Here is a 23,577-nt window from a genome sequence, read left to right as displayed (position 1 = left end):
CCCCCCCCCCCCCGTTATTTCACAGGCTAGAAAAGGAAGGCAGAGGGGTTGGGGAAAGAGGTGATTCATTACATTACAGAATTTCACTAACACAGGCATAAGCTTCTCAACAGGCAGTCCCAAAGAAGCAGTTAAAAAATGTCCACATACTGATCTCAGTAGGTGCATCATTATTTCCTGGAGCGACTTCTGATTTGCAGTGATGTAAGACAATGCAGGAAGCCCATGATACGAAAGTTAAGACAGCATGCGGGCATCATTTGATTCAATACACGGAGTTTGCCGCTCATACCCAGGAACTAGCAAGTGGGTACAATTTGTGCCAGGATGACCTACAGTTAATGTGCAGCAGCACACCTTGTTTCCTTTCCTTTATTTGGAATATAATAACTAACTAAAAGAGGAAGTAAGCATGCAAAACTTCTATACAGGAAGTACATGAGAGAATGCCAGGAATGTCTGTGTTGTTGTTGTTTTTTGCAGTGTGACAGTGACACCAAGTGGGTGAAAAGATGATGGCACAGGGTGTGTTCCCATTTGTACTTGTATTCCCTAAGGAAAAATACAAGAGGAACTTCTATTACTGTAATAGGAAAGAGCAGAGAATCCCTATTCCTCTTGAGAGTCGTCTCTATACAACTGATTGCATACCGATCCAACTACAGATTGTAGCAAAACAATTATGAAAAGTTAAAAAATATAGCACATTGCAATTCTAAGTTTACAGGTCTGCAAATTTGTCTGTGGGCATAATCCACTGGGAATTTCTCCTGCATAAACTCACAATACCCAGAGTTCCCTGTGAATGGATGATGGGAATGTGGGCAATTGAATACTTGTTATTGCTTCACTCCAGATATAATCTTACGCTTGCACCCGTTGACTAACAGCAGCAACTGTCATGAAATAACAAAAAACCTGCCATGGGGGGGGGGCAGTTGCATGTGTCTCTGTACCTTTACATTCAAGCTCTTTGCCACTTCAGGACAAGGTAACTATCAAACAATTAAAACCCGCTTCCCCCTTCTTTTCTCCCAGCACAAAGGAATATCAGACGGCTCACATTTGCTCAAACCTGCTGTGTGTACTACACCTAATGAAGTGGCAGTAAGTATCACAGTATGTGTATGAAATATAATATCACTGGCTATTTCCTGTTGTCCAGCCGAGCAGATTTAATTACTTCTCACCCTGGAAATCTAATGACGCTGCTTCTGGAATGCAAATGGGAACCAAAGCTAGTTTGGGATGCTGATGCGGCACATGTGGCAGCCTCCTCTCGGATTGTTAAATTCAAACTGTGCCTGTCGTTTTCATGCTTTCACCAAAATCACTTAATGTATGTCAATAAGTGCTTGTGTTTTAATTGAAGGGGGCTAGGCGATATATCATCCAAACTGGTTTGAAGTCCACATCATGATATCGGTTTCATATTTTTTTGACCTGGCAATATATTGCGAATCATGATATGTGTGTGTGTGTGTGTGTGTTATGCAAAAGCCACAATGTGGGAAAAACCGTGAAGCCAGCCAATGCTTCTCTCGATTCCTGTAGCCCCTGTTAACTCTACCAGTTCAGTTCTCCCCTGCCTCCTTGCAGTGGGCAGCAAATCACAAGAGCAGGGACTGGCAAAAATCACGATACGGGGAAAAACTGAAGCCAGCCAATGCCTCTCCCACCCCCACCCCACACATTGATTTTCCCTTCCTTTGCTCTTCTCAGGAGCTCTTGGGGAAGCTGTGGCCTAGGATCTATGAGCAGGGCTGTTGCCTCCGTTGCACAGATTTGCAAAATTGGAGAACACACAAATAATTTGCAACTGAACACGTGGAATGTGGTGTAGGGCTGGGTTACTCGCTTGCATCGCTGGCAAGGCTAGTCTGTTTGCCTGGGGCTGCTTCACACAATGATGTTCAAAGGCTGCCACCTAAATTTCAGCTGGCAGACTTCCTTATTACGTGCTCCCCATTTAAAGTAAGGGTGGGAAATCTTTTTCCCTGCCAGTGGCCGCATTCTCTCAGGCGGCGATGTTTCAGGGGGTGGGCACATGCCAGAGATGGGTGGGGCCAGAGGAGAAAATAGGGCAGGGCACCCCCCCCCTTCTGCTAACCTTTTCCCCCTCCTCAACTGCCCACATGGAATTAGGTCATGGGCCACAGGTTGCCCACCCCTGTGGCTATAAAGCTCAGGTTAAAACACAGAGCCTAGGACTTGTCGATCAGAAGGTCGGCGGTTCAAATCCCCGTGACAGGGGTGAACTCCCATTGCTCGGTCCCTGCTCCTGCCAACCTAGCAGTTCAAAAGCACGTCAAAGTGCAAGTAGATAAATAGCTCTGGCAGGAAGGTAAATGATGTTTCCATGTGCTGCTCTGGTTTGCCAGAAGCGGCTTAGTCATGCTGGCCACATGACCTGGAAGCTGTACGCCGGCTCCCTCGGCCAATAAAGCGAGATGAGCGCCGCAACCCCAGAGTCGGTCACAATTGGACCTAATGGTCAGGGGTCCCTTTACCTTTACTACACTGACTGGCAGCAGTTCTCCAGGTTTTCAGGCACGATTCTCTCCCAGCCCTGTCTGAAGATGCCAGGGATTGAACCTGGGACCTTCTGCTTGCCAGACAAGATGCTCTACCCCTGAGCTAATTTACTCCCTGGCATAATTTACTCCGTGCAAAATGATTCTGGAAATCTCCAGCCACATTTCCTGGACCCTTTCCCTGCAGAAATAGCTGCAGATGCGCCAGCCGCTGAATTGCCCCTTTGAGAATGCGGGAAGGGTCTGGTTTCATGCTGCTCCTCACTGTACTTCCGTCTCACCCGGTCCTCTGATGGAGGGCAACAACAAAAAACATCCAGATCACACCCCACCTCCCCAGCATTTGTATTCCTCAAATTCCCCTGTTCTGTAGTGCAGCACTCTAAGTCACACCCACACCATACATTTGAAACTCATTCAGCGCACATTTATAGCAAATGGCTTACCCCAAAGAATCCTGGAAGGTGTAGTTTGCATGGGGTGCTGGGAACTGCAGCTCTGTTATGAAGTAAATCACAGTCCCCAGGATTCGTTTTTGGGAGGGTATGTGCTTTAACTGCAAACCATTCTTATGCTGCAATCCTACAGTCCCTGGACAGGGTCTCAGGAGCCCTAAGACAAACCAGATCTTTGATGCCAGAGAAAGAGAGACTGGATACCAGATTCCCCCTTGCCTGCTACTACAAAAATATTTGATGCTCTGACCCAGCCGACATTGGAGCTGCGATAGGTGTACAGATGAAAGTGGTGGTGGTGTGAATTGTCAGGGTAGTATTGGGAAACCGATTGGAGCCAAAGGATGCAAAATATTTCTGGTCCAGCAACACCCCACCATTACCACCACTGAACTGGGGCGAAAATTATACCAGCTGAGGAGCTGATCTGAATGTCTCCCTCAGATTTCCCTCCCATTGCTCCTAATGGGAGGGGGAAAGTCATTTAATATTAGAAATCCTGATGGGTTTTGGCTAGGTGGTTAAGCCGTCCTTTTGATTTACTCCAGGCTTAGGACTGCATGGTGAGATGACGATCTAAAAACATAGGAAGTTGCCTTATACTGAGCCAGACCATTGGTCCATCGAGCTCAATATTGTCCATACTGGTTGGCAGAGACTCTCCAGGGCTTCAAGCAGGGGGCATTCTGGGAATCACACCTGAGATCTTTGGCATGCAAAGGAAGCAGACGCTCTTCCCATTGCGAGCTTCATCAAGGAAACTGTTCGAAGCCCGTTTGCCCATTTTAGATCATGTTGGCTGCTGTCCTCAATGTACTTACTAGGGAGTAAACCCCATGGAGCAAGTCTTAAAATTCAGGGGAGACGTTCAGGGGATGACACTGTTCATTTCCGGAACAGATGGGGAGAGAGAGCAGAAATCAAATTAAGTTACAACTGTGCACATGAAATATGAATCACATGCTAACTGATGAAACTAAGGCAGCTCTCTCAGCTCACCAAACCTCTTTAGCTGACAGCGTTTCCCAAACTTGTTTTTGGACTACAACTCCCATCACCCTTAGCTAGCAGGACTAGTGGTCAGAGATGATGGGAACTGTAGTCCAAAAAACAGCGGAGTCCCAAGTTTGGGAAATGCTACTTGAACACATATGAAGAGCCTGAGAAGTCAGGTCAGCGGGCCACCTAGTCCCAACATCCTGTTCTCACAGTAGCCAACCAAATGCCTATGGCAACCCTGTAAACAAGACCTGAGCACAGCAATGCCCTACCAACTTGTTACTCCCAGCCAGCGGGCATTCCGAGGCATACTGTCTCCGACAGGGGAGGTAGACCACAGCCCCTGTGGCTAGCAGACATCCCTTAACCTCTGTGAATTTGTGTGATCCTCTTTTAATGCCATCCAAGTTGGGGGCTGTCACTGCTCTTCGGTGGAAACAAATTCCATAGTTTAACAATTAAGTGATTAGTGATCAAACATCGTCCCAACCTTCTAAAACTGCAGCGGGATATGGGGAAGGAGAAACCCCAGAGAGCTGCTGGGCGTATCTCTCCAGGCAGGGCAGCTGCCGAGTCGGAAATTTCTGCAGCGCAAGCCTGCTGTAAAATAGCCAGGCAACAGCAGCTGCTGTCAAGTTGGGGACTCGGTACTGGAGGAGAAATAATTCCACTCCCTTTCACCCAAACCCTTTCCCTCCTCCTTTCAGTCGCCTAGCAGCCAACCCCCCCCCCCCGCCCCCCAACACACATCATTTTTCCTCCCCTTAAATGGGTTGCATAATTCTACAATTCTATGAAAAGGCAACAGTAAAGGATTCAGGCAGCTGGGTGGGGTCTGCTACCTTGAGTCGACCATCAGTACCGCCCAGACTGCAGACAGGAAGTTCATAAAAGTTCCTGCTGATTAAAGGCTGCGGGCCAAGGATTGCACCACAATTTCTTTTTTTAAAGCTGCTGGCGGGGGCAAAAAAAAATCTGCTCCTCATTAAAATTAGCACGCACAACTGCGACACGGAAGAGCTCGTAAGGTTTGAACAGCTCCGTCCTCCCAAGATCAAGCGACTTGCCTTGCTCAGCTAAGGATTTTTCAGGGTGCAAAAGCCAACAAGCGACTGAACGCGGCACAGACCACGGAGTGTCAAGGAAACACAATTCTGGGTTACTGGAAGCAGTCTTGCCGAGCCAATAATCTAAGGCTTCCGAAGTCACATCCGTGCCATGCATTTAAAGCACACAACTTCCCCCAAAGCATCCTGGGAACTGTAGCTCGTTCAGTGCACTGGAAACTGTGGCTCTGGGAGGCATAAACAACAGTTCCCAGTGTTCTCTGGGGCAAGCCGTATGCTCCATAAACCATGGTTACAGCAACCAAAGCTTGCCATTTTGGGGCCAGATGGCTCCAAAGTTGTATTTTTCAATACAATCGTACCTTGGAACTCGAACGCCTTGCAAGACGAGTGTTTCAGCTCCCGTACGCCGCAAACTCGGAAGTGATCGTTCCGGTTTGGGAATGTTCTTCGGAACCCAAACGTCCGTTGCGACTTTTGCGGCTTCCAGTTGGAAGCCGTGCCTTGGTTCCCAAACGTTTTGGAAGTCAAACGGACTCTCGGAACAGATTCCGTTTGACTTCCAAGGTACGTCTTTTTGGTTTCTGAAATTCATTCTGATTATGCAGTTAAAATATAATGGATAGACTTCTACAGGATGCGTTGCTAGCGTGTGAAAACAGTCAAGACCCAAGGATCCCCAGGCGTGCTCCTCCAGATGGCGGAGAGGTCTGGCACCATCCTGGTGCCCAGGCACCTTCACTTGGTCGCAAGTGGCCAGACGCCAGGAACAAAATGCGCCTGGAGAATTTCAAATGCTGATATGAAGGGTACCCAGTTAGAGACTATGCCCTGCATCCTTTTTGCCATCTTGTGCATCATTTCATAAACAAAGAAGATGTTTACCGTATTTTTTGCTCTATAAGACTCACTTTTTCCCTCATAAAAAGTAAGGGGAAATGTGTGTGCGTCTTATGGAACAAATGCAGGCTGCGCAGCTATCCCAGAAGCCAGAACAGCAAGAGGGATTGCTGCTTTCGCTGCGCAGCGATCCCTCTTGCTGTTCTGGCTTCTGGGATTCAGAATATTTTTTTCCTTGTTTTCCTCCTCCGAAAACTAGGTGTGTCTTATAGAGCGAAAAATGCGGTGTATCAAAATGTAAGGCTCAGTATAAACTGATCAGAGGCAGTTAACTTCTCAACAACAAGACTGAGAAAGCCGCTCCATTGGGATAACTGCCTACAGAAGAACTTAACGTCACCAGCTTGCATTCATGTCAATGAAGATAAAACGGAATCCATTTTTATATTTAATTTTACTATTATTGGCCTTTGAATGGACACAGCTTTCCGATGAGGGAGATTTGACATAAACAGCTACATATATCTTGGGCTAGTTATTTTAAAAGCAAAAAAGATGGGGCTGTGCGGGGGAGGGGATTTTGCAGCCCACGCTTTGATATGTCCTGATAGGGTCAGTGGCATCCTTGGTACATCTGACGGAGCGTTAATAACCCGCCAGAAGCGACATGCCAACTGGTGTCACTGCACAAATAGAAACCATACCTCTGTTTGCTGCCAAGAAATTCGATACCGCCTTACTAAATACAGTATAAACAAATGTTACCCTGGAATAGCCAAAGGGGGTTAAGGCAGAAATCCCAAAGGCAAAAGGACACTGTAGGCAGGAGAATTCCAGTCCCACCCCCATTCTAGATCTTTTGCATCCCTGTCCCATGCATATTTACCCGGAAATAAACCCTGTCGAGTTCATTAGGATGAGCTCCTAAGAAAATGAGCACAGAATAGCAACCTAAGCTGGGTTTTTTTAAAGTGTAGACAGATCACCATAGGGAATTGGTGTGATGTGTTTGTAACTTCGCTTAACTGCGTATGCTGTTAGGGCAGGCAGCAATGTGGGTTTTCAATTTTTAAAAAAATGAATTAGAAAAATATCCCAGAATGTTTTGCCTATGCAAATTAGGATAATTTGGCTTGGCCCTCCAGATGATACTGAACTGCAACTGCAATCAATGTTAGGCAATAGGCATGCTAGCTGGTTGTTGGAAGCTGTAGATCTTCACCGTTGCCCTAGAGAGCGATCTAAATTCTTACGTTTATTATTTTGCTTGTATTTAGTAAGCAAAGCTAAAAACTTTGAAACTGCCAAGCTTATCTAATACTGTGTATTTACAGTTGGCATCCATTCATTCTTAGAAATGGACCTGCGCAACTGCAGGAAAATAAAGCACTGAAAAACATACGAAGACAACTTTCACTCAATGCCGAAATTGCCTTCATAAAACTAGACCATACTTAATTCCTACCCACATTGCTCCTTGGAGTAAGTGGTTAATTGTGTTAGCTAGGGAAACTGATTAATATTTGGGGCAAAATACAGTATCTTCTAAAGGGAGCTGCTCCCCAGTTTGTGAAAAGCATTCTTTGGTTCAGAATGCTTTCTTCCTTTGTGTATTTCGTGTTTTTATGTCGTGATTTTATCTTGTGAACCGCCCTAGGACCTGTGGGTATAGGGCTATATACAAGTTTAGTTAATAATAATAATAATAATAATAATAATAATAATAATTCCTTAAAGCCATGTAAAGGAAGCACCAGATGTGAGGCATTATAAAATCCAAATCTTGTATCATAAGTGAAGTCCAAAATTGTGCAACAAGTACATGATGAGGAAAGTCTCCAGGCAGTGTATAATTGCTAACAACATTAAGTCTAAGATATCTGTAAATGCAAAATGGCATCAGTTTCACAGCTGGCCGCAAACTGCTGAAACAGACTTAAGAACTAGCCCTTGGGAGTATTTGTAGCCTTTGTCACAGGGAGGCTCTCCATGTGATGGTCATGTGGGCAGTAGCCACCAATAAGAGCAAAGCACATGGGAATATTAGTGCCCCATATACATCCTGCCCCCTGCCTTCCTGTGAGTCTGTTCATACGCCATTTGGAGAAGCTAGGAACAAGTCTGCATGCTCCCTCACTGTGTGAGGGAGTGAACACCCAAGCCAGGACACTCCATGTGTTCACCCAACTCTGCAGAATTCAGACCTCTTTAATCTTCCGAAGAGCCAACAGCACTAACAAGGTGTGCCTAAAAACATAGCAATACCTGACGCATGAGTTCCTCCTGGCGCATGCGAATCCTCTCTCGTTCCATCTGGATCCTCTGAAGCCTCAGCTTCTGTTGCTGCTGCTGCTGGGAAGTCAAGGCATTCGGCATGTTCAATAAGGCGGCTTGAGGGTTTGGGGTAGGGTGGTTCTGCTGGGATATAGTTGTGCTGGGTGTCATTTGCGGCTGGTGCTGGTGATTCATTACTAAGGAGAAAACACAGTTTAGAAAATTATTTGTATATTATTATTATTAGCACCTGCCCTTCAACAGAATATTAATTACAGCTTTAAAAACCGTCCAAAATAAATTACAGGCCAAGGCAAAGAGGCATGTCCTCAGCATACACCTCCCTTCTAATCTAGGCTTTTAAACACCAGTGTTAACACTTTGAATTTGGCCCAGAAACATGCTGGAAAGCAATGCAGCTGTTTTAAAATCTGCAGCTTTGGAACAACACTGACAGGTCCTTACTACTGTATGCATGATACTTCCCCATTGATTGTTCTGAACATAGGAACAGAAGAATGGTTTCCTGGATCAGGCCAATAGTCCATCTTAGCCCAGCATCCTGTTCTCACCCAGATGCCAGTGGGATGGCGAGCAGGATCTGACCTCAAGAGCCCAGTTCTCCTCCTGTGGTTTCCAGAAACTGATGTTCGGAAGCATCACTGTATGCCATGATAGCCATCGTGGCAAGTAACTATTGATAGCCTTATGCTCCATGAATTTGTCCTTTAAAGCCCTCCAAGTTGCTGAGACCATCGCTGCCTCCTGTGGGAGCGAGTTTCATGGTTGAACTTGGTGGATCAGTGCCAGTGGATTTGCCCCGAGCTATCCATTCAGATTCATAACTGAACTGCGACTTCAAACCACGTTGAAAGCCAACGCTTTGTGAAAGCCATATTAAAAGTCATTGACAAGTTTTCAGTGGGGTGTTACAATCACCACCAACTTACCGTAAGTGACTCGGTCTTTTAATTTAAAGTCCCCCAAAGTGGTTAATTAAATCTGACAAACAATGTCCAAGTCAAAAATCCACAATGTCCAAGAACTCCTAATTTAATAGTTTAATAATAATAATAATAATATTAACAATAATAACAATAATAACTGAACATATTTTGCTCTCAGAGCTCAGGAATGCCCCTCTTTCTGAGGTCCTCCATGCTCCCCTTTCATGCTCAGCTGCCTCATAGATCCAACCACGACGTAAGAACAACAGTCTTGTAGGTAGGAGTGTGTGTCTTCAGCAAAATGCAATCATAGAATTTCAGAGTTGGAAGGGATCTTGAGGACCATCTAAGTCCAATCCCCTGCAATGCAGGAATATACAGGGACTGAACTTGCAACCTTGGTGTTATCAGCACCACGCTCTAGCCAACTGAGCAACCCAGGCAACTGAGTTTGTAGACACCTGGCTGATGGGCTTGCTTGGTGGGTGGTAGCGGTAAGCAGAGGACAGATTGCAAGAGTTAGGAGGTTCAAGGAGAAAAAGCAGATAATGGAAACACAGGCATCCATACCAGCAGGCGACAGGTAAACTAAGTGTTTTGGAGAAAGCTAGACAACTTTTCAATGCTTCTGTTTAATCTCTCTTACAGTTGACATATCAAAGTCGGTAAAACAATAATGAACTCGGAGTGAGGAAGTGACTCGGAATCTATAGGGCTTTCATAAATAACAAAGGAAGAAAAGGAAGCAAAGCAAAAGAAAGGAAAATCAACACAAGCTCTGTGGCTGACCCTTGCCAACTTTCCCCTGAGAAACTTGTCTATACCATCTGAACAAAGAGCGCCTTCCCTTCCAAATAGCCTCTACAAGGTTTACTTTGGGTTGCAGTCAGTGAAAATCTGCCCATCTGCGATTACAGCATGCAAACTGCATGAATAGCAGAATGGTGCGTTTGACAAACTGCTGGTATGCCATACCGATTCCTTTTCAGTAATGTCAGCAATTCCTTAGGTATCCGACTATTCCCCACCCACTCGTGTTAAAAGGTAAGTTTAGACTGGTCAATTTCCAGAGCCATCAGAGCCATCAGTTATAATAGCTGCAGATCCCTCTCTACGTGCCTACTGTGAAAGATTTGGCGTGGTTTTAAAATTTAGCTTAAAGTGTGGGATATCTGGCTGGTTTCAGTAACAGAAGTGTGGGACGCAAGAGCGGTCTGAAGTTATCCAGTGCAATTCGGTTTCTTAAGCTAAGCTGCAACCCGGATAGACCATCTGATATGAGCCACCGTGATCACCTTCGGACTACAAATGAGATGCAAATATTACCCCTCGAAAGCAACCATTCATGAGTTACCTTACCACTGGGTATCCTATTTTTGCAGCAGCTCAGACATTGCCCCAGGAGCAATTGGCTGAAGCAGTGCTGCTAATAATGAACAGCAGAGTGTTCCCTCTGATAATCATTCCACCTGGAAGGAGCAGAGAGCAGTTCAGGCCTTCATACAGCGAGAACAGCCTTCTTCTTTTTTAAAAAAGGGCCACATTTCCACACAACCCACAGATGTGTGCCTTATTATGAAATGGCCCAGATACACTCTGTGTGACACCATATGTGTACTGCATCCAACATGGTGCTCTCCAGATGTCGAACTACAACTCCCATGAGCCACAACCGGCACGGCAAATTGTTAATAGATGATGGAGGGCATCTCGCTGGCTGGCTGGCTACCAATGTCCTCCCCTTGCCTTTCTGCAGGCTACGAGGTGGAAAGGAAGAAGGCTGCCTTTTCTAAGTTTGGTGCATTCAGCAAATCTGCCCACATTTTTGCCCTTGTTTCTTGCTGGCTATGAAGCAGCACAGATGGCTTTAAACCCAACTTGAGACTTACAGGGGCTCAAAAGCCCCATGAGTTTCAAGTGTATTTTAAGAACGTCAGGAGATCCTGCAGGATCAGGCCAGTCACAGTGGCCCATCTTGTCCAGCATCCTGTTCTCACAGTGGCTAACCAGGTGCCAGCTGGAAACCAGCAATCAGGACCGAAGCACAAGAGCACCTTCCTTCCTGTGACTTCCAGCAACTGGTTTTCAGAAGCATTAACTGCCTCTGACCTTCCTGGCCCCCTGACTCATGAGCAAGGAAAAGAAACAGGGAAGTGATCTCATTTGGCACCAGCTGGAAAGCGACCTCACTTGGGCTACTTCCAGATAAGCTATTTATTTAGCATTCGTTCTGACTTGCTTACACAAAGCTTGTGGGGAAGTCAGACAACGTTGGCTATTTATCAGGCAATCGTTCCCACTGATTCGCAGGGAGGGTTGCACAATGCACAGAGCCTTTCCAGTGTGTTTTCTCATCACCTTCCTTATTGCAAAAAGTCCAGCTTTAGGATTCAAACCCTACTTGCACAATGGAGGAGCGGAGGAAGGAAAAGTAAGATGAACCTGAGCATTCAAAGGCATTCAGCGCCATCAGTAAGGGCATGCAAATGAGATCACAAGGCCACAACCACCTTCACACGAGACAACCTGGACCTCTCTAAGTCCCAGGATTAACGTGTGATTTGTGACCATCTTTGTTTTCGTTTTGCGCTGTAAACTGAAGCAAGATGATTTTTCTTCAGTCCACTGGGAAACTCAGCTACGCTTACTTTCCAACTAGGCCTCGCACAGGCCCTTGCTATATTCTTCGTAAGTTTCATGTACAAATTTACCACAGAGCAGGGTTAACAACTATTAGCAAGAATGGTCCTTTGGCAGCGGAAAGGGGCGATTTATTTGCTGGATATACGCAAAGCGGAGGCTACAGGCGGAGGAGACACCCATCACCACAGGTGTAAAACGTCAATGACGCATTTGTTAAAATGGCTGGCGCAGTTTTTATTCTTTTGGCCTCGGCAGAGTCTAAGTACAGTTGTGGGTTAGCCCCCATAGAAAAGGTACTCCACCCCACCCCCAGAATAGTTCATTACGAACTGGCCAGCGTCAAGTGTCATGCAGAGCTGTCTGATGAAAAACACATGTCTGCAGAAGCAAAACCCAGCCACATTACACTTTTGACTTAGTCACGACATTGTGAGGGGGGGGGGGGAGAGTCTCTCTCTCTCTCTCTCTCTCTCTCTGCTCTTGCCAACAAAGAACTGCCTGTTTCGTTTACTTCCCAGAAACAGCATTAGCCTTCCAACAAGGTCAGCAAAAATACTGCTTTTCAGTTTGGAGCATGCCATGGTCCAAAAATCTGTAAAGTATTAAATAAAAACACACTGCACTGTCCTACGTACACAGAGAACCTTCTCCTCTGGAGTTCTGGGTGGAGAATAATAACCATGCCGAAAACTCCCGTCCATTAGGAGCAGATACCTAGAGAGGTCTAGGGCAGCAAACACTCAGCATCCATTTCCTATCCTCATTGGTTGGTTGTTAAAACGATGCCGGTGCAATGCCACTCATTTGGATTAATTGCAAAACAGTTTTAACCAGGTGGTTTTTAGAGACTGCAGCCATATTACCTTTCACATCAAGGACTGGATGGATCCCATCAGTGTGCAAGTGTGCACCTTGGAGTTGCCCTTCTGCAGTACACCTGCTTCCTGCATATAGCAAACTGTGGTCTGACATCAAAATCCTACACATGTTTACTTAGATGTAACTTCCAGGGTGTTCAATCGGGCTTATAACAAGCATAGCTTTTTTAGGATTGTGGTCTTCATTGCACAGGTGGAGCTGTGGGATGTGGGGCGGGGGGCGGGGTAGAGACTAAGACACTGGCATGCAGTTTTATGAATGGTATTTTTGCACTCTCTGGATTGGACTTCGCAAACCCTATATAAGAGTCTGCATTGTGAGACAAGGTGACCTAGATTCTGTGCCAAACAAAGCTAAGTTTTGGAGCATGCGCATCTTTTGGAAATCTAGATAATTCTGCTCATACTGCACAACTTATTTTGATTCCACAAGCCATGGTGAAGGTGGAGACATAGAGGGTGTTGGAGCCCCACTCACAGAAAAAAAAAAAAAAACACCACTCAGTCCATTTCCCACCCTGGCTTCTAAATTTTCACCAGGCATTGACCACATGCTGTCATGCCTCTCTTTTCAGACTTATGAATCAACAGCCTGCTTTTAATATGTATTTCTAAAACCAAGGTGCTCAGGATGCTAAATGTCTCCCCAAAGAGCTTGAGGTCCAGCTGCAGAGTCACAGAATGCACACAGCCCTTCTAAGAGAAAACATGATTTTCCACATCAAGGTACATGCAGCATACATAGCTTCAAATGACTCAAGTAAATGAGCCAAGCGGGAAGATGGAAGCAGGAATTCCCTTCCAAACCTGAATGTGGCAGACACTAGAAATTACTACCCAAAATTACTCTAGACCTTACTTTGCCAAATTAGTGCCACCCAAAAACCTGTTCCCCACAAAAGTGATGTAATGTTCAATTCCTCCTTCCAACAGGGGCTGGTAGAAGTTTAGGGTTTTTTTTTGAAGAATCCACTGGTACATTTCTGGAAGATTTGAAGAAGATCAGTAAAAAGTTTCCTACTCCCAATTATTTAACACACAAAATTGAAAGGAGGGGAGGATTATCCATCATGGCCTTCTGCCAATCATTTACCTGTCAGCTTCTATGGCCCTCACCTGCAAAACATGCATATTAATATTGCTTTTGGCCAGGTCTGTGTGGTGCTCTGATGGTTGGTTTTAAGATTTGTGTTTTAAGTTGTGTTGTGTTGTGTTGAGTTTTCAGGTGCAGATCTGTATTTATAGATTTTGTATTTGTATGGCTCACTGAAGTGGGGTAGATAATTGGCTCTGTCCCCCGGGAGACCTTTTCTCGCCTGGTTCGTTGTTGGTGAATTTCCGGATTTCTAGTAATCAAGAAGGAAGTTCCCACAAGTCTAAAGTCTGTCCATCTCTGTTTTAACCTTCTAATTGTGTACACATTTGCCACCAGTTCTGGCCTGTCTCTGGTGACAGTTCTGACATGGATAGGCTTCATGTAATTGCTTGATGCTTACAGTATGGTGCGCTCAAATTTATGCAATTTGTTCTGCGCTCAAGGTGTCTCCACCCTGAGATGGGGTTAGGTCAAGAGAAAAGACGACTGGTCCAAGATAACTGAGTGGGGATTTGAACTCAGGCCTTTTTCTCTCGGGCTGTCTCTACCCACTAAACATCACACATATATTGCCGCTTACATCTGGAGGATCACATTTGAGAAAGTAGGTATGTCTAAAGCCAACCCTCTGATTGTGAAGCAAAATCTTTTCAGCCTGGTCTTCCATCAACTGGGTGAAAGGAAACACATTTCTACAATGGTCTCGTAAGGTAGCAAAAGCATACTGGGAAATGATATATATTAAGCTGGAAAAAATGTTGAAAATAATATTTGTTTAAAAAAAACAACAACCCAGAAGCTTTTTTCTTAGGAATAATAGGTTTGGAGATACCCAAAGAACAAAGGAAATTATTTATGGAACAAAGAAACAGTTCCAACTAAGGAAGACTGGCAACAAAAACTGATGGTATATGCAGAAATGGCATATGCAGAAGATTAAGAAACCAAGAAGAGAGATGTTTTAATATAGAATGGGGAAAATTTATTGATTATCTGGAGGATTACTGTAAACAACTGAAATCACTAGCAGGACTGATATAAAAATGTGCAGTGAGAATAACTTAAATAGAACATAAAGGATGATTAGCGGATAAGATATGAACTGAATATGATGTGGGGAAAGATGTAACAAAATTAACCACAGAAAGGGGGGTCATTGATGACTGGATATTTCAATTGGGTCTGCTAACTCAGATGTGGGATTATATTGTAAAATGTGAAAATGAAAAATAAAACATTTTTGAAAAGGAAAAGCCTTTCTACAAAATGGGGCAGAAGTTGATTCAGGTGCCTCAGTAATTATACATCCATCACCTGAAAACTGTATTATTCATCACAATCCCCATCTGGCACCTGCCAGTTCATTTCAGGATCTGCAGTGATCAAAGACAGCTTGAAACCGGAAGAGCTTTCACAGCGCAGGTGAAGCTACGATAGAGCTGAGGCTGCGGTGTGCTCTCTCAAAATCTCAGGTCTGTTGTAGCGAACACCAGCTTTGGCAAAGGTAAGTTCATTCTCCTTATTTCTGGAGGTTCCACATGACTAATGTACCCATATCTGAACAATCGCCACCTCTTGAAGGTCACATCCCATATTATCACAGCAGGATGTGGAAAGTGTGGTTCACCCACTCATTGTTGTTAAAAGCACTATGCTTTTATCTGTAGGATTTCCTGGTGACTTGAAGAAAGAGAAAAAAATAAGTCAGAATGGATGGAAAGTATTAATGGAGCCAAGCCTGAGAAAGCCTGCCCTATCTCCTCCACTCGAGGTGGGCACTTTCAAGGCAGTTTGGAGGGGCAGTAGCAGAGGCTTGTGTTTTCCTTGCCTCTCCTTTTTTCCCACCCGCTGTGAAAAATGCAGCATAGGCAATTGTAAAGTGTGCTTATGTGAAGCAATGATTCTTCAATACCAACTTCGTTGGACTGGTCATGTTGTGCGGATGCCTGATGATCGTCTTCCAAAGCAACTACTCTATACCGAACTTAAAAATGGAAAGCGTAATGCTGGTGGTCAACAAAAGAGGTTTAAAGACTCTATCCAGGCAAATCTTAAAAAATGTAGTATAAACACCGACAACTGGGAAACACTGGCCTGCGAGCGCTCCAGTTGGAGAACAGCCTTTACCAAAGGTGTCATGGGCTTTAAGACACTCAGGACGCAAGGGAGAAATGTGCTAGGAGGAAGGCACGCTTGGCAAATCCACATCGTGATCAGTTCCCGCCCGGGAACCAATGTCTCCGCTGTAGAAGGACGTGTGGATCCAGAATTGGCCTCCAATATCACTTACGGACTCATTGTTAAAACCGTGTTTATGGAAGACAATCTTACTTGGCTATGAGTGATGGCCAAAGAAAAAGAAGAAGATATATATCACATCATACATGCACACACACACAAATATATAGCACACGTATCTTGCACATGTGCGCGCGTACACACACACACACACAGCCTAATGTGAGCATGCTGCCTCCCAGAGAGGAGATGGCAGGAGTAGTCTTCTTCCTCCACTTCTCCTCCTGCTGTGCTGCTGCAAACCTGGTAATGGAGAGATTTCCATTTGTCTGCATTCATAAGAATGCTTTTTTTGCAAATTCAGTTCTTATTTATCAGCCAAGAATCAAGCACATCAAATCGTAATCCTAGCTGGGGGGGAAACCTCATACATGAATAGCAGTGTGGGTGGCCACTTGAAATGCAGCTGCATGAAGGCAGATCTATGTCATGATTGCATTTATGGGTGAAGCAGCTCCATGTGCGCCGATTCTCATTAAGATAATGCCAGCCATTTTTAATGCAGTTTGTGCTAGCATAACGCAGTTGCTTGAAAACACTGCTGCAGGGAGCTGCCAGAGAGGGTGCCCTTTGCATTTCATGGACTTCTGATTCCACTTACCCCACATACCTGTGAGTGTGTGGTTATGTGTATATAGGGTTGCCATATTTCAAAAAGTGACACAAAATCTCAAATAATAAATAATAATGAGGTTTTGAGCTTTTTTTAAAAAAACGAAATTCACCCGTCTACACTTTCTACATGGGCTGCCATACGTCCAGATTTCCCCGGCCATTTCAGCGATTTCCACCCGGACACTGTTTACAAGGGCCAAATACCGGCTATGTCTGGGAAACTCGGAACATATGCCAACCCTAGTGTATATCTATCTATCTCCATTCGCAAACAGTTTGGGCTGTATCCACAGAGCTGTGTCCTTCATGCAAGGATTCCAGCTTGCTCAATGGGACCTCCTTTATCTCTTCTTCCTCCACATGCCCCCAGATCTGTTCTGGGAGTTCCCCCAACTCTCTGGAGCAGATTTTGCAGGGAAGTACCATAGTGCTGGGATGCAGGTGGTGCTGTGGGTTAAACCACAGAGCCTAGGACTTGCCGATCAGAAGGTCGGCGGTTCGAATCCCCGCAACAGGGTGAGCTTCTGTTGCTTGGTTCCAGCTCCTGCCAACCTAGCAGTTCGAAAGCACGTCAAAGTGCAAGTAGATAAATAGGTACCGCTCCGGCGGCAAGGTAAACGGCGTTTCCGTGCGCTGCTCTAGTTCGCCAGAAGCGGCTTAGTCATGCTGGCCACATGACCTGGAAGCTGTACGCCAGCTCCCTTGGCCAATAAAGCGAGATGAGCGCCGCAACCCCAGAGTCGGTCACGACTGGACCTAATGATCAGGGGTCCCCTTTACCTTTACTCCTGTTTAACATGTGAACTGGGCAAACCCAAAGCGGCTTAGTCATGCTGGCCACATGACCCGGAAGCTGTACGCCGGCTCCCTTGGCCAATAAAGCAAGATGAGTGCCGCAACCCCAGAGTCGGTCACGACTGGACCTAGTGGTCAGGGGTTTCTTTACCTTTACCATAGTGCTAGAAGGTGTCCTTGCAACTTTATTGGTTACCACCCTTACTGTGTGTGTATGCAATCTGCCAACAGAGGGGAACACTTCATGCAACCGATACAGTGGGCTCTAGTCCATGGAAGCTTATGCTGCTAGTCCTGAAGATACCATAAGACTTTTCTTTTTAAAGGGGAGCTCACCAACCAGAGCTCTCTCCAAGTGGCTGCACTTCAAAGAGCCACTCTGCTGTCATTTGCACATGAGAACCAGGCCAAAAATTCTGCACTGCTGTGCCAAGAAGGCTGACAGAGAAAGAGTGGCCAATACATTAGTTCAACACTGCTGGCGGAAGCCAAAGGATAAAATACTTCGGATATGGAAAGCTGTCCCAGAGAACCGGTGTGGCATGGTTCTTGACTCAACGGCATCTCATCGGGCCTTTTCTCCTTTGACACTTCTACCCCTTGCATCCAGCTCAAACACCAGACCAGCTTTTCTACTTGCCGCCCATCAATCACGTCACAACAGCAATTGCAGAGGCCTACAGCCTGTCTGGCAAGCCAACGGTGCAGACTGCCAAGTAGGAAGGTCAGATCGGAATTCCTTTTCGGGTGGAAAGGATAGAAAGGGGAGAGGGAGCACCTTCTTCTTATTTTCTTGTGGAATTGCCAACTAGAAGGAAAGGCAAAGTAGCATTAACGGGAACAAGTTGGTGTCAGCAAGGCCTCTAGGAAAAGAAACCAGGAGGTACACAGAGGAAGGGCCATAGCTCAGCAGCAGAGAATCTGCTCTGCATTCGGAAGGTCTGCTTGGATGATACAGTGTAAAGGTAAAGGACCCCTGGACAGTTAAGTCCAGTCAAAGGCGGTGCTCATTTCGCTTTTCAGGCCAAGGGAGCCAGCGATTGTCCGGTGTGGTGTAGTGGTTAAGAGCAGTAGACTCATAATCTGGTGAACCGGGTTCGATTCCCCGCTCCTCCACATGCAGCTGCTGGGTGACCTTGGGCCAGTCACACTTCTTTGAAGTCTCTCAGCCCCACTCACCTCACAGAGTGTTTGTTGTGGGGGAGGAAGGGAAAGGAGAATGTTAGCCGCTTTGAGACTCCTTAGGGTAGTGATAAAGCGGGATATCAAGTCCAAACTCCTCCTCCTCCTCCTCCTCCTCCTCCACAGAAAGCTTTCCGGGTCATGTGGCCAGGATGACTAAACTGCTACTGGCCATTTACCTTCCTGCCACAGCGGTACCTATTTATCTACTTGCACTGATGTGCTTACAAACTGCTGGGTTGGCAAAAGCTGGGACAGAGCAACAGGAGCTTACCACCGTCATGCGGATTTGAACCGCCAACCTTCTGATCAGCAAGCCCAAGAGGCACAGTGGTTTAGACCACAGCGTCACCCGTGTCCTGGAGGATACAGAGGTGCATGTGGGTAGAAACTAGCTTATTGCACAAAGGTAACATTTACACTATTGGCTCCACCCACTTTAACCACTGGCGCCATCCACCATTAGCACGTGGCCCTTGGAAGGCTCTGTCATGAACTGGCTGGAGACAGAGGAGCAGTGGGAGGCACCCAGGGGAACCCCCAGGGGAAGACGGCTGAGAGCCAGGCGATTGTTGGTGGGATGACAATGAATGGTCATAGGGAGAGGAGTTAGCAGACTGGGAGGAGAAGGTATCAGAAGCTGAAGGCACAAGAGGGTTTGGTGAGCAGGAAGAGGCTGTGGCAGAGAGCAGTCCAGAATCAGAGGCAGAAGTGGAAGCTGGAGAGAAGGGGGGGCGGGCAAGAGACACAGATAAGGCAGGCTGCTGAAGGAGCCAAGGAGTCTCACTCTCCTGCCGCAACCAGCTCCCCTCCCACCAAATCTCCTAGAACATGCAGAGAAATGAAAAGAGCAGGGCAGAGATGGGTTGTGTGCAAACACAGTTTGTGACTATTTGGGAAAGGCCCTGGGGAGGAGGAGCCGAGGAGAGAGTGGTGGGAAGGTGGGGACCTTCAGCGCTTGCAACTGTTTCATTGGGGCAAGACCTACTGAGAAGAGTTGCTGGGATCACCAGGCCTGCGCTGTTGTGTTTCTCTGCATAAGGAGTTATTGCGGACTTGTCAAGTTTGTTCTCGTTTTCAAAGGAACAGACCATTCCATAGATAAACCATGGAATTTGCTCCCATAGGAAGTAGTGAGTGCCGCCATTTTGGATGGCTTTAAAAGAGGTTGAGACAAATTCAAGGAGGATAAGTATCAATGGCTACCAGCCAGTGTTCTCCCTTCACAGTCAGATGGGCCACTGACCTGATCTGGCAACTTCTTCTGGTGTTCTTATACCATTTTTCTCTTTAAGAAGGAATACTTTCACCACACAGGTGGGGTTTTTTTTTTAATAATAATTTAAAAAAACCCAAGACACACATCTTCTTGTAGTCTGGGAAACTGTTCTTTGCATATAACCATATTAGGTGAAGGAATCAATCTAGACCCAATGTAAGACAGTGACAGTATCAATACGGATTGTAAATTAAATGCACGCAGTTAAGAAGATGGTCCTGCCATAAGCACTAGACGTCAATACATCATGAAGAAATACAAGAGATAAACACACACCGGAAGGGATCTCAGAAATATTGAGCTGGGAATATGAGATCTTTAGCTCATAAATCTACAGCATGAGTCAGAGACTAGAAAGCAATGGGAGAAGCAAAACCAGGCAGAACAACTGTTAATTTCAATCATTTTTTACCTCAAGACTTATCTACGGGGTTACTACCGTTTAGTTGCATTATTGTTGATAGATCCTCCACAGGTACTTTTGTGTGCTTCCCTGCAAACATAGATGCAGGGGAGATATAAAGCAAAAGCAACATGCCGTATAGGAAGAGCCAAACTTTCCATCTCATCATCGGAAGCAGTGCAAGATAAACACACACAGACACACGTGTTTGTAATTGGAAGTGCAGGCCAGGACACAGACCTGGAAAAAAACCAGGCCCCCACCTTGTTCATGGCACAACTTCAAAAGAATTTTTTAATTCCTCTGGTGCTGAATAACGCGAGGGCAACAGACAGAGGTGTAGCCTGCTTTCACTAAAAGGTTTTGAACCAGCTATTGCCAGAAGGGTGGTTTTGACTTCTTATCCAGTTTCCATTCTGCTTGTGTTGTCTGGTGGGATGTTGGCACAAGAGAACTGGCTTCGGGGCTCAAGCAGCGTTCCAAAAAATCTGCTTGCTTAAATACCTGACATGAACTCAACGAAACAGATTTTACAGCGTTGGGATATGACCGGGGGGAAATGGGTCTTACTGCCACTGAACTGCAAACACCGGTGCTCTGAAAACCAGAATTTGCATATTAGGAGACAAAACATAATTCAGCAGTAGAGCACAAGCTCTACATACACAAGGTCCCAGGCTCAATCCCAGCATCTCCTGCTAGAGCTGGGAGTGTCCCCTATCTGTAGAGCCACCATCACTGAGAGTAGACCAATGGACCAATGGTCTGATTCAGTATAAGGCAGTTTTCAATGTCTGGGAATGTATGCTGTGGTCCCCCACTGCCAGCATGAATCTCCTCTTCCCTTGTCAGCTTTATCTCTAGCTTAGTAGTCACATCCATGTAGGTATTAACCATGGTTAATGCTAATCAAGTTCCCTCTTAACCAGGTTTTATAAATCCAGTTCGGATCCTGATTTTACATAGAATTACGATTCCCGAAAGAAAAGCGTGCAGTGGAATTATATGCATATCTACTCAAAGAAGCTCCAACTGGACTTACTCTGGGTAAATGTGAATGTTGTTGTAACTGCTATGATTAATAAAGAGAAAGTCACTTCTTTTTTCAAATAGCACGCTCATGTGATGAAATGCCATTGCACTCAGAAATTGCTTTTGGGCTTCCCATAGGCATTTGGTTGACCACTGGGAGATCATGTTGCTGAACTAGATGGGCCATTGGCTAATCCAGTAGGTTCTTCTCACATTCTCAATGACTACATTGGCCCAGGCTGCAATACAACAGGCAAACCATTCAGGAAGCATTCTCCATCAGGCTTTCTGTGCACTTGGAATCGCAGTTTGTAATTGCATTGTCTAACCTGAGTATGCATGGGACTATACATGCAACCAACCAACCAACCAACCAACCAACCAGAGCCCTATGTGAATTACAGCCTAGTCTTCCCCAATCTCATTTGCTCAGGTGCTGTATTAATATTCACTAATTCAAAATAACAACTTTGCATTTGTCTAAAAACTTGAATACCTCCTCATCTGCTTAGTTTGGTTAGTTTTGGCTCATATAATCTGAAGCATACTACATTCCACTTGCTAAAAAATACCCTGCGATTTTCTGTCATAATCTCTTAAAATGGTCTTAACACTTTGGTCAGTATTAGTTATTTATTAAAACAATCTCTGTACTGCTTTTCCTGTAAACATCACAAGGCAGTGTACAAAAAACATTAAAAGTACATTAAAACTTAAAGAATAAATACAATAGCAGCCAACATTAGGCCCAAATACCTGGGCACACCTAGGTTACAGCTTGTGGTTTATCTGGAGAGAGGTAAACCATGAGCCTTAATTCATATATACTGATATACTGAGCCAAACCATGGCTTCACTCAGTATAGCACAGCAAGAAAACCACTAAAGAAAAGAAAAACAGTTGCAATCTTCTTTCCACGAGTCTGTATATTTGCTAATTCATACTAAACCATGGTCTGGATTAGGGTTACATATAAGCAGGAGAATTATTACAGTCAACTGGCCTATGAAAAATTCATTTTTAGCAGACACCACAATGCCATCAATCTAATTCAAAGGGGAGGTGATTCTAAAGAGAACCACTTTGCAAAGAAGTATGCAAGTATCTTAAGTAAGTACATACACCAATCTGGTCAGGGAGGCCGAGAGGTGCATCTGAGGGGTGAGGATCTGTCAGTTATGGGCTCTCTCTTCCACTGGGGGCTTACCATTTTCACTATATTTTATTAGGCCAGTTCAAACCTCTGTATAGGCAGCTATGTCATGATTGGTGTGAAGCAATAAGAGTGTTAATTTCAGTTTTTAACAACGTATTACTCACTCTGATCCTTAGGATATTGCAGGAAGCAAGCTCACTATTACCATTTGGTATGACTCACTTAATTGTCCCCTAGCCTTCGGGGATTTGCTCAGGTTTATTCTTTATATTTAATTCTCATTATACATTTGCCACTGTCCAGTGACTCAGAGAGCAATCCCACACTCCCCCTTTATGCTCCAGATAAAAGTTGCTGAGAGAGTTGCCAGGAGAAAGCAAACAGAAAGGAAGTTTATCGTAGCACAAATAATACTGATTTGGTTCAGCATTGCAAACACAGATCCACAAAGTGAACTTGAAGAACTCCCAAGTTATCTGCATATGGTTATGCATACCATCCACTCACAAGTTAATGTGGTTTCTCTATCAAAGTAAAACATAGCACAAACTCAGACCCTCCAATTGTCCATATTTTCCAGGGACATCTCTGATTTACAGAAGTCGGGGCGGTTTCTGATTTGATCCCAGAATGTCCCGCTTTCCCTTAAAAAGGTAAAGGGACCCCTGACCATTGGGTCCAGTCGTGACCGACTCTGGGGTTGTAGCGCTCATCTCGCATTATTGGCCAAGGGAGCTGGCGTACAGCTTCTGGGTCATGTGGCCAGCATGACTAAGCCACATCTGGTGAACCAGAGGAGCACGGAAATGCCATTTACCTTCCCGGCGGAGCGGTACCTATTTATCTACTTGCACTTTGATGTGCTTTCAAACTACTAGGGTGGCAGGAGCAGGGACTGAGAAATGGGAGCTCACCCCGTCGCGGGGATTCGAACCGCCAACCTTCTGATCGGCAAGTCCTAGGCTCTGTGGTTTAACCCACAGCACCACCTGTGTCCCTTCCACTTTCCCTTAGGACATCCCTATTTTCATTGAAGAAATGTTGGAGTGTATGGAGTTATCTGACCCCCTGAGCAGCCCTGTA

The 23,577-nt window shown here is 45.4% G+C and overlaps 1 protein-coding gene across 1 annotated transcript in view; it reads right to left on the bottom strand.

Annotated features, from left to right (window-relative positions):
- WWTR1 (WW domain containing transcription regulator 1) overlaps positions 1-23,577 on the bottom strand; it is an 89,470-nt gene that overhangs the window by 10,607 nt on the left and 55,286 nt on the right. The window contains exon 3 of the mRNA XM_083442907.1: positions 8,161-8,366. Within this exon, the coding sequence (XP_083299033.1) occupies positions 8,161-8,366 (206 nt within the window). The remainder of the gene's footprint in view (positions 1-8,160; positions 8,367-23,577) is intronic.

The sequence above is a fragment of the Podarcis tiliguerta genome (genome assembly GCF_965153285.1).
Source record: "Podarcis tiliguerta genome assembly, chromosome: 5".
Lineage (NCBI taxonomy): Eukaryota > Metazoa > Chordata > Lepidosauria > Squamata > Lacertidae > Podarcis > Podarcis tiliguerta.
Note: the sequence above shows the minus strand (reverse complement) of the source record. Positions and strands in the feature narration are given on the sequence as shown.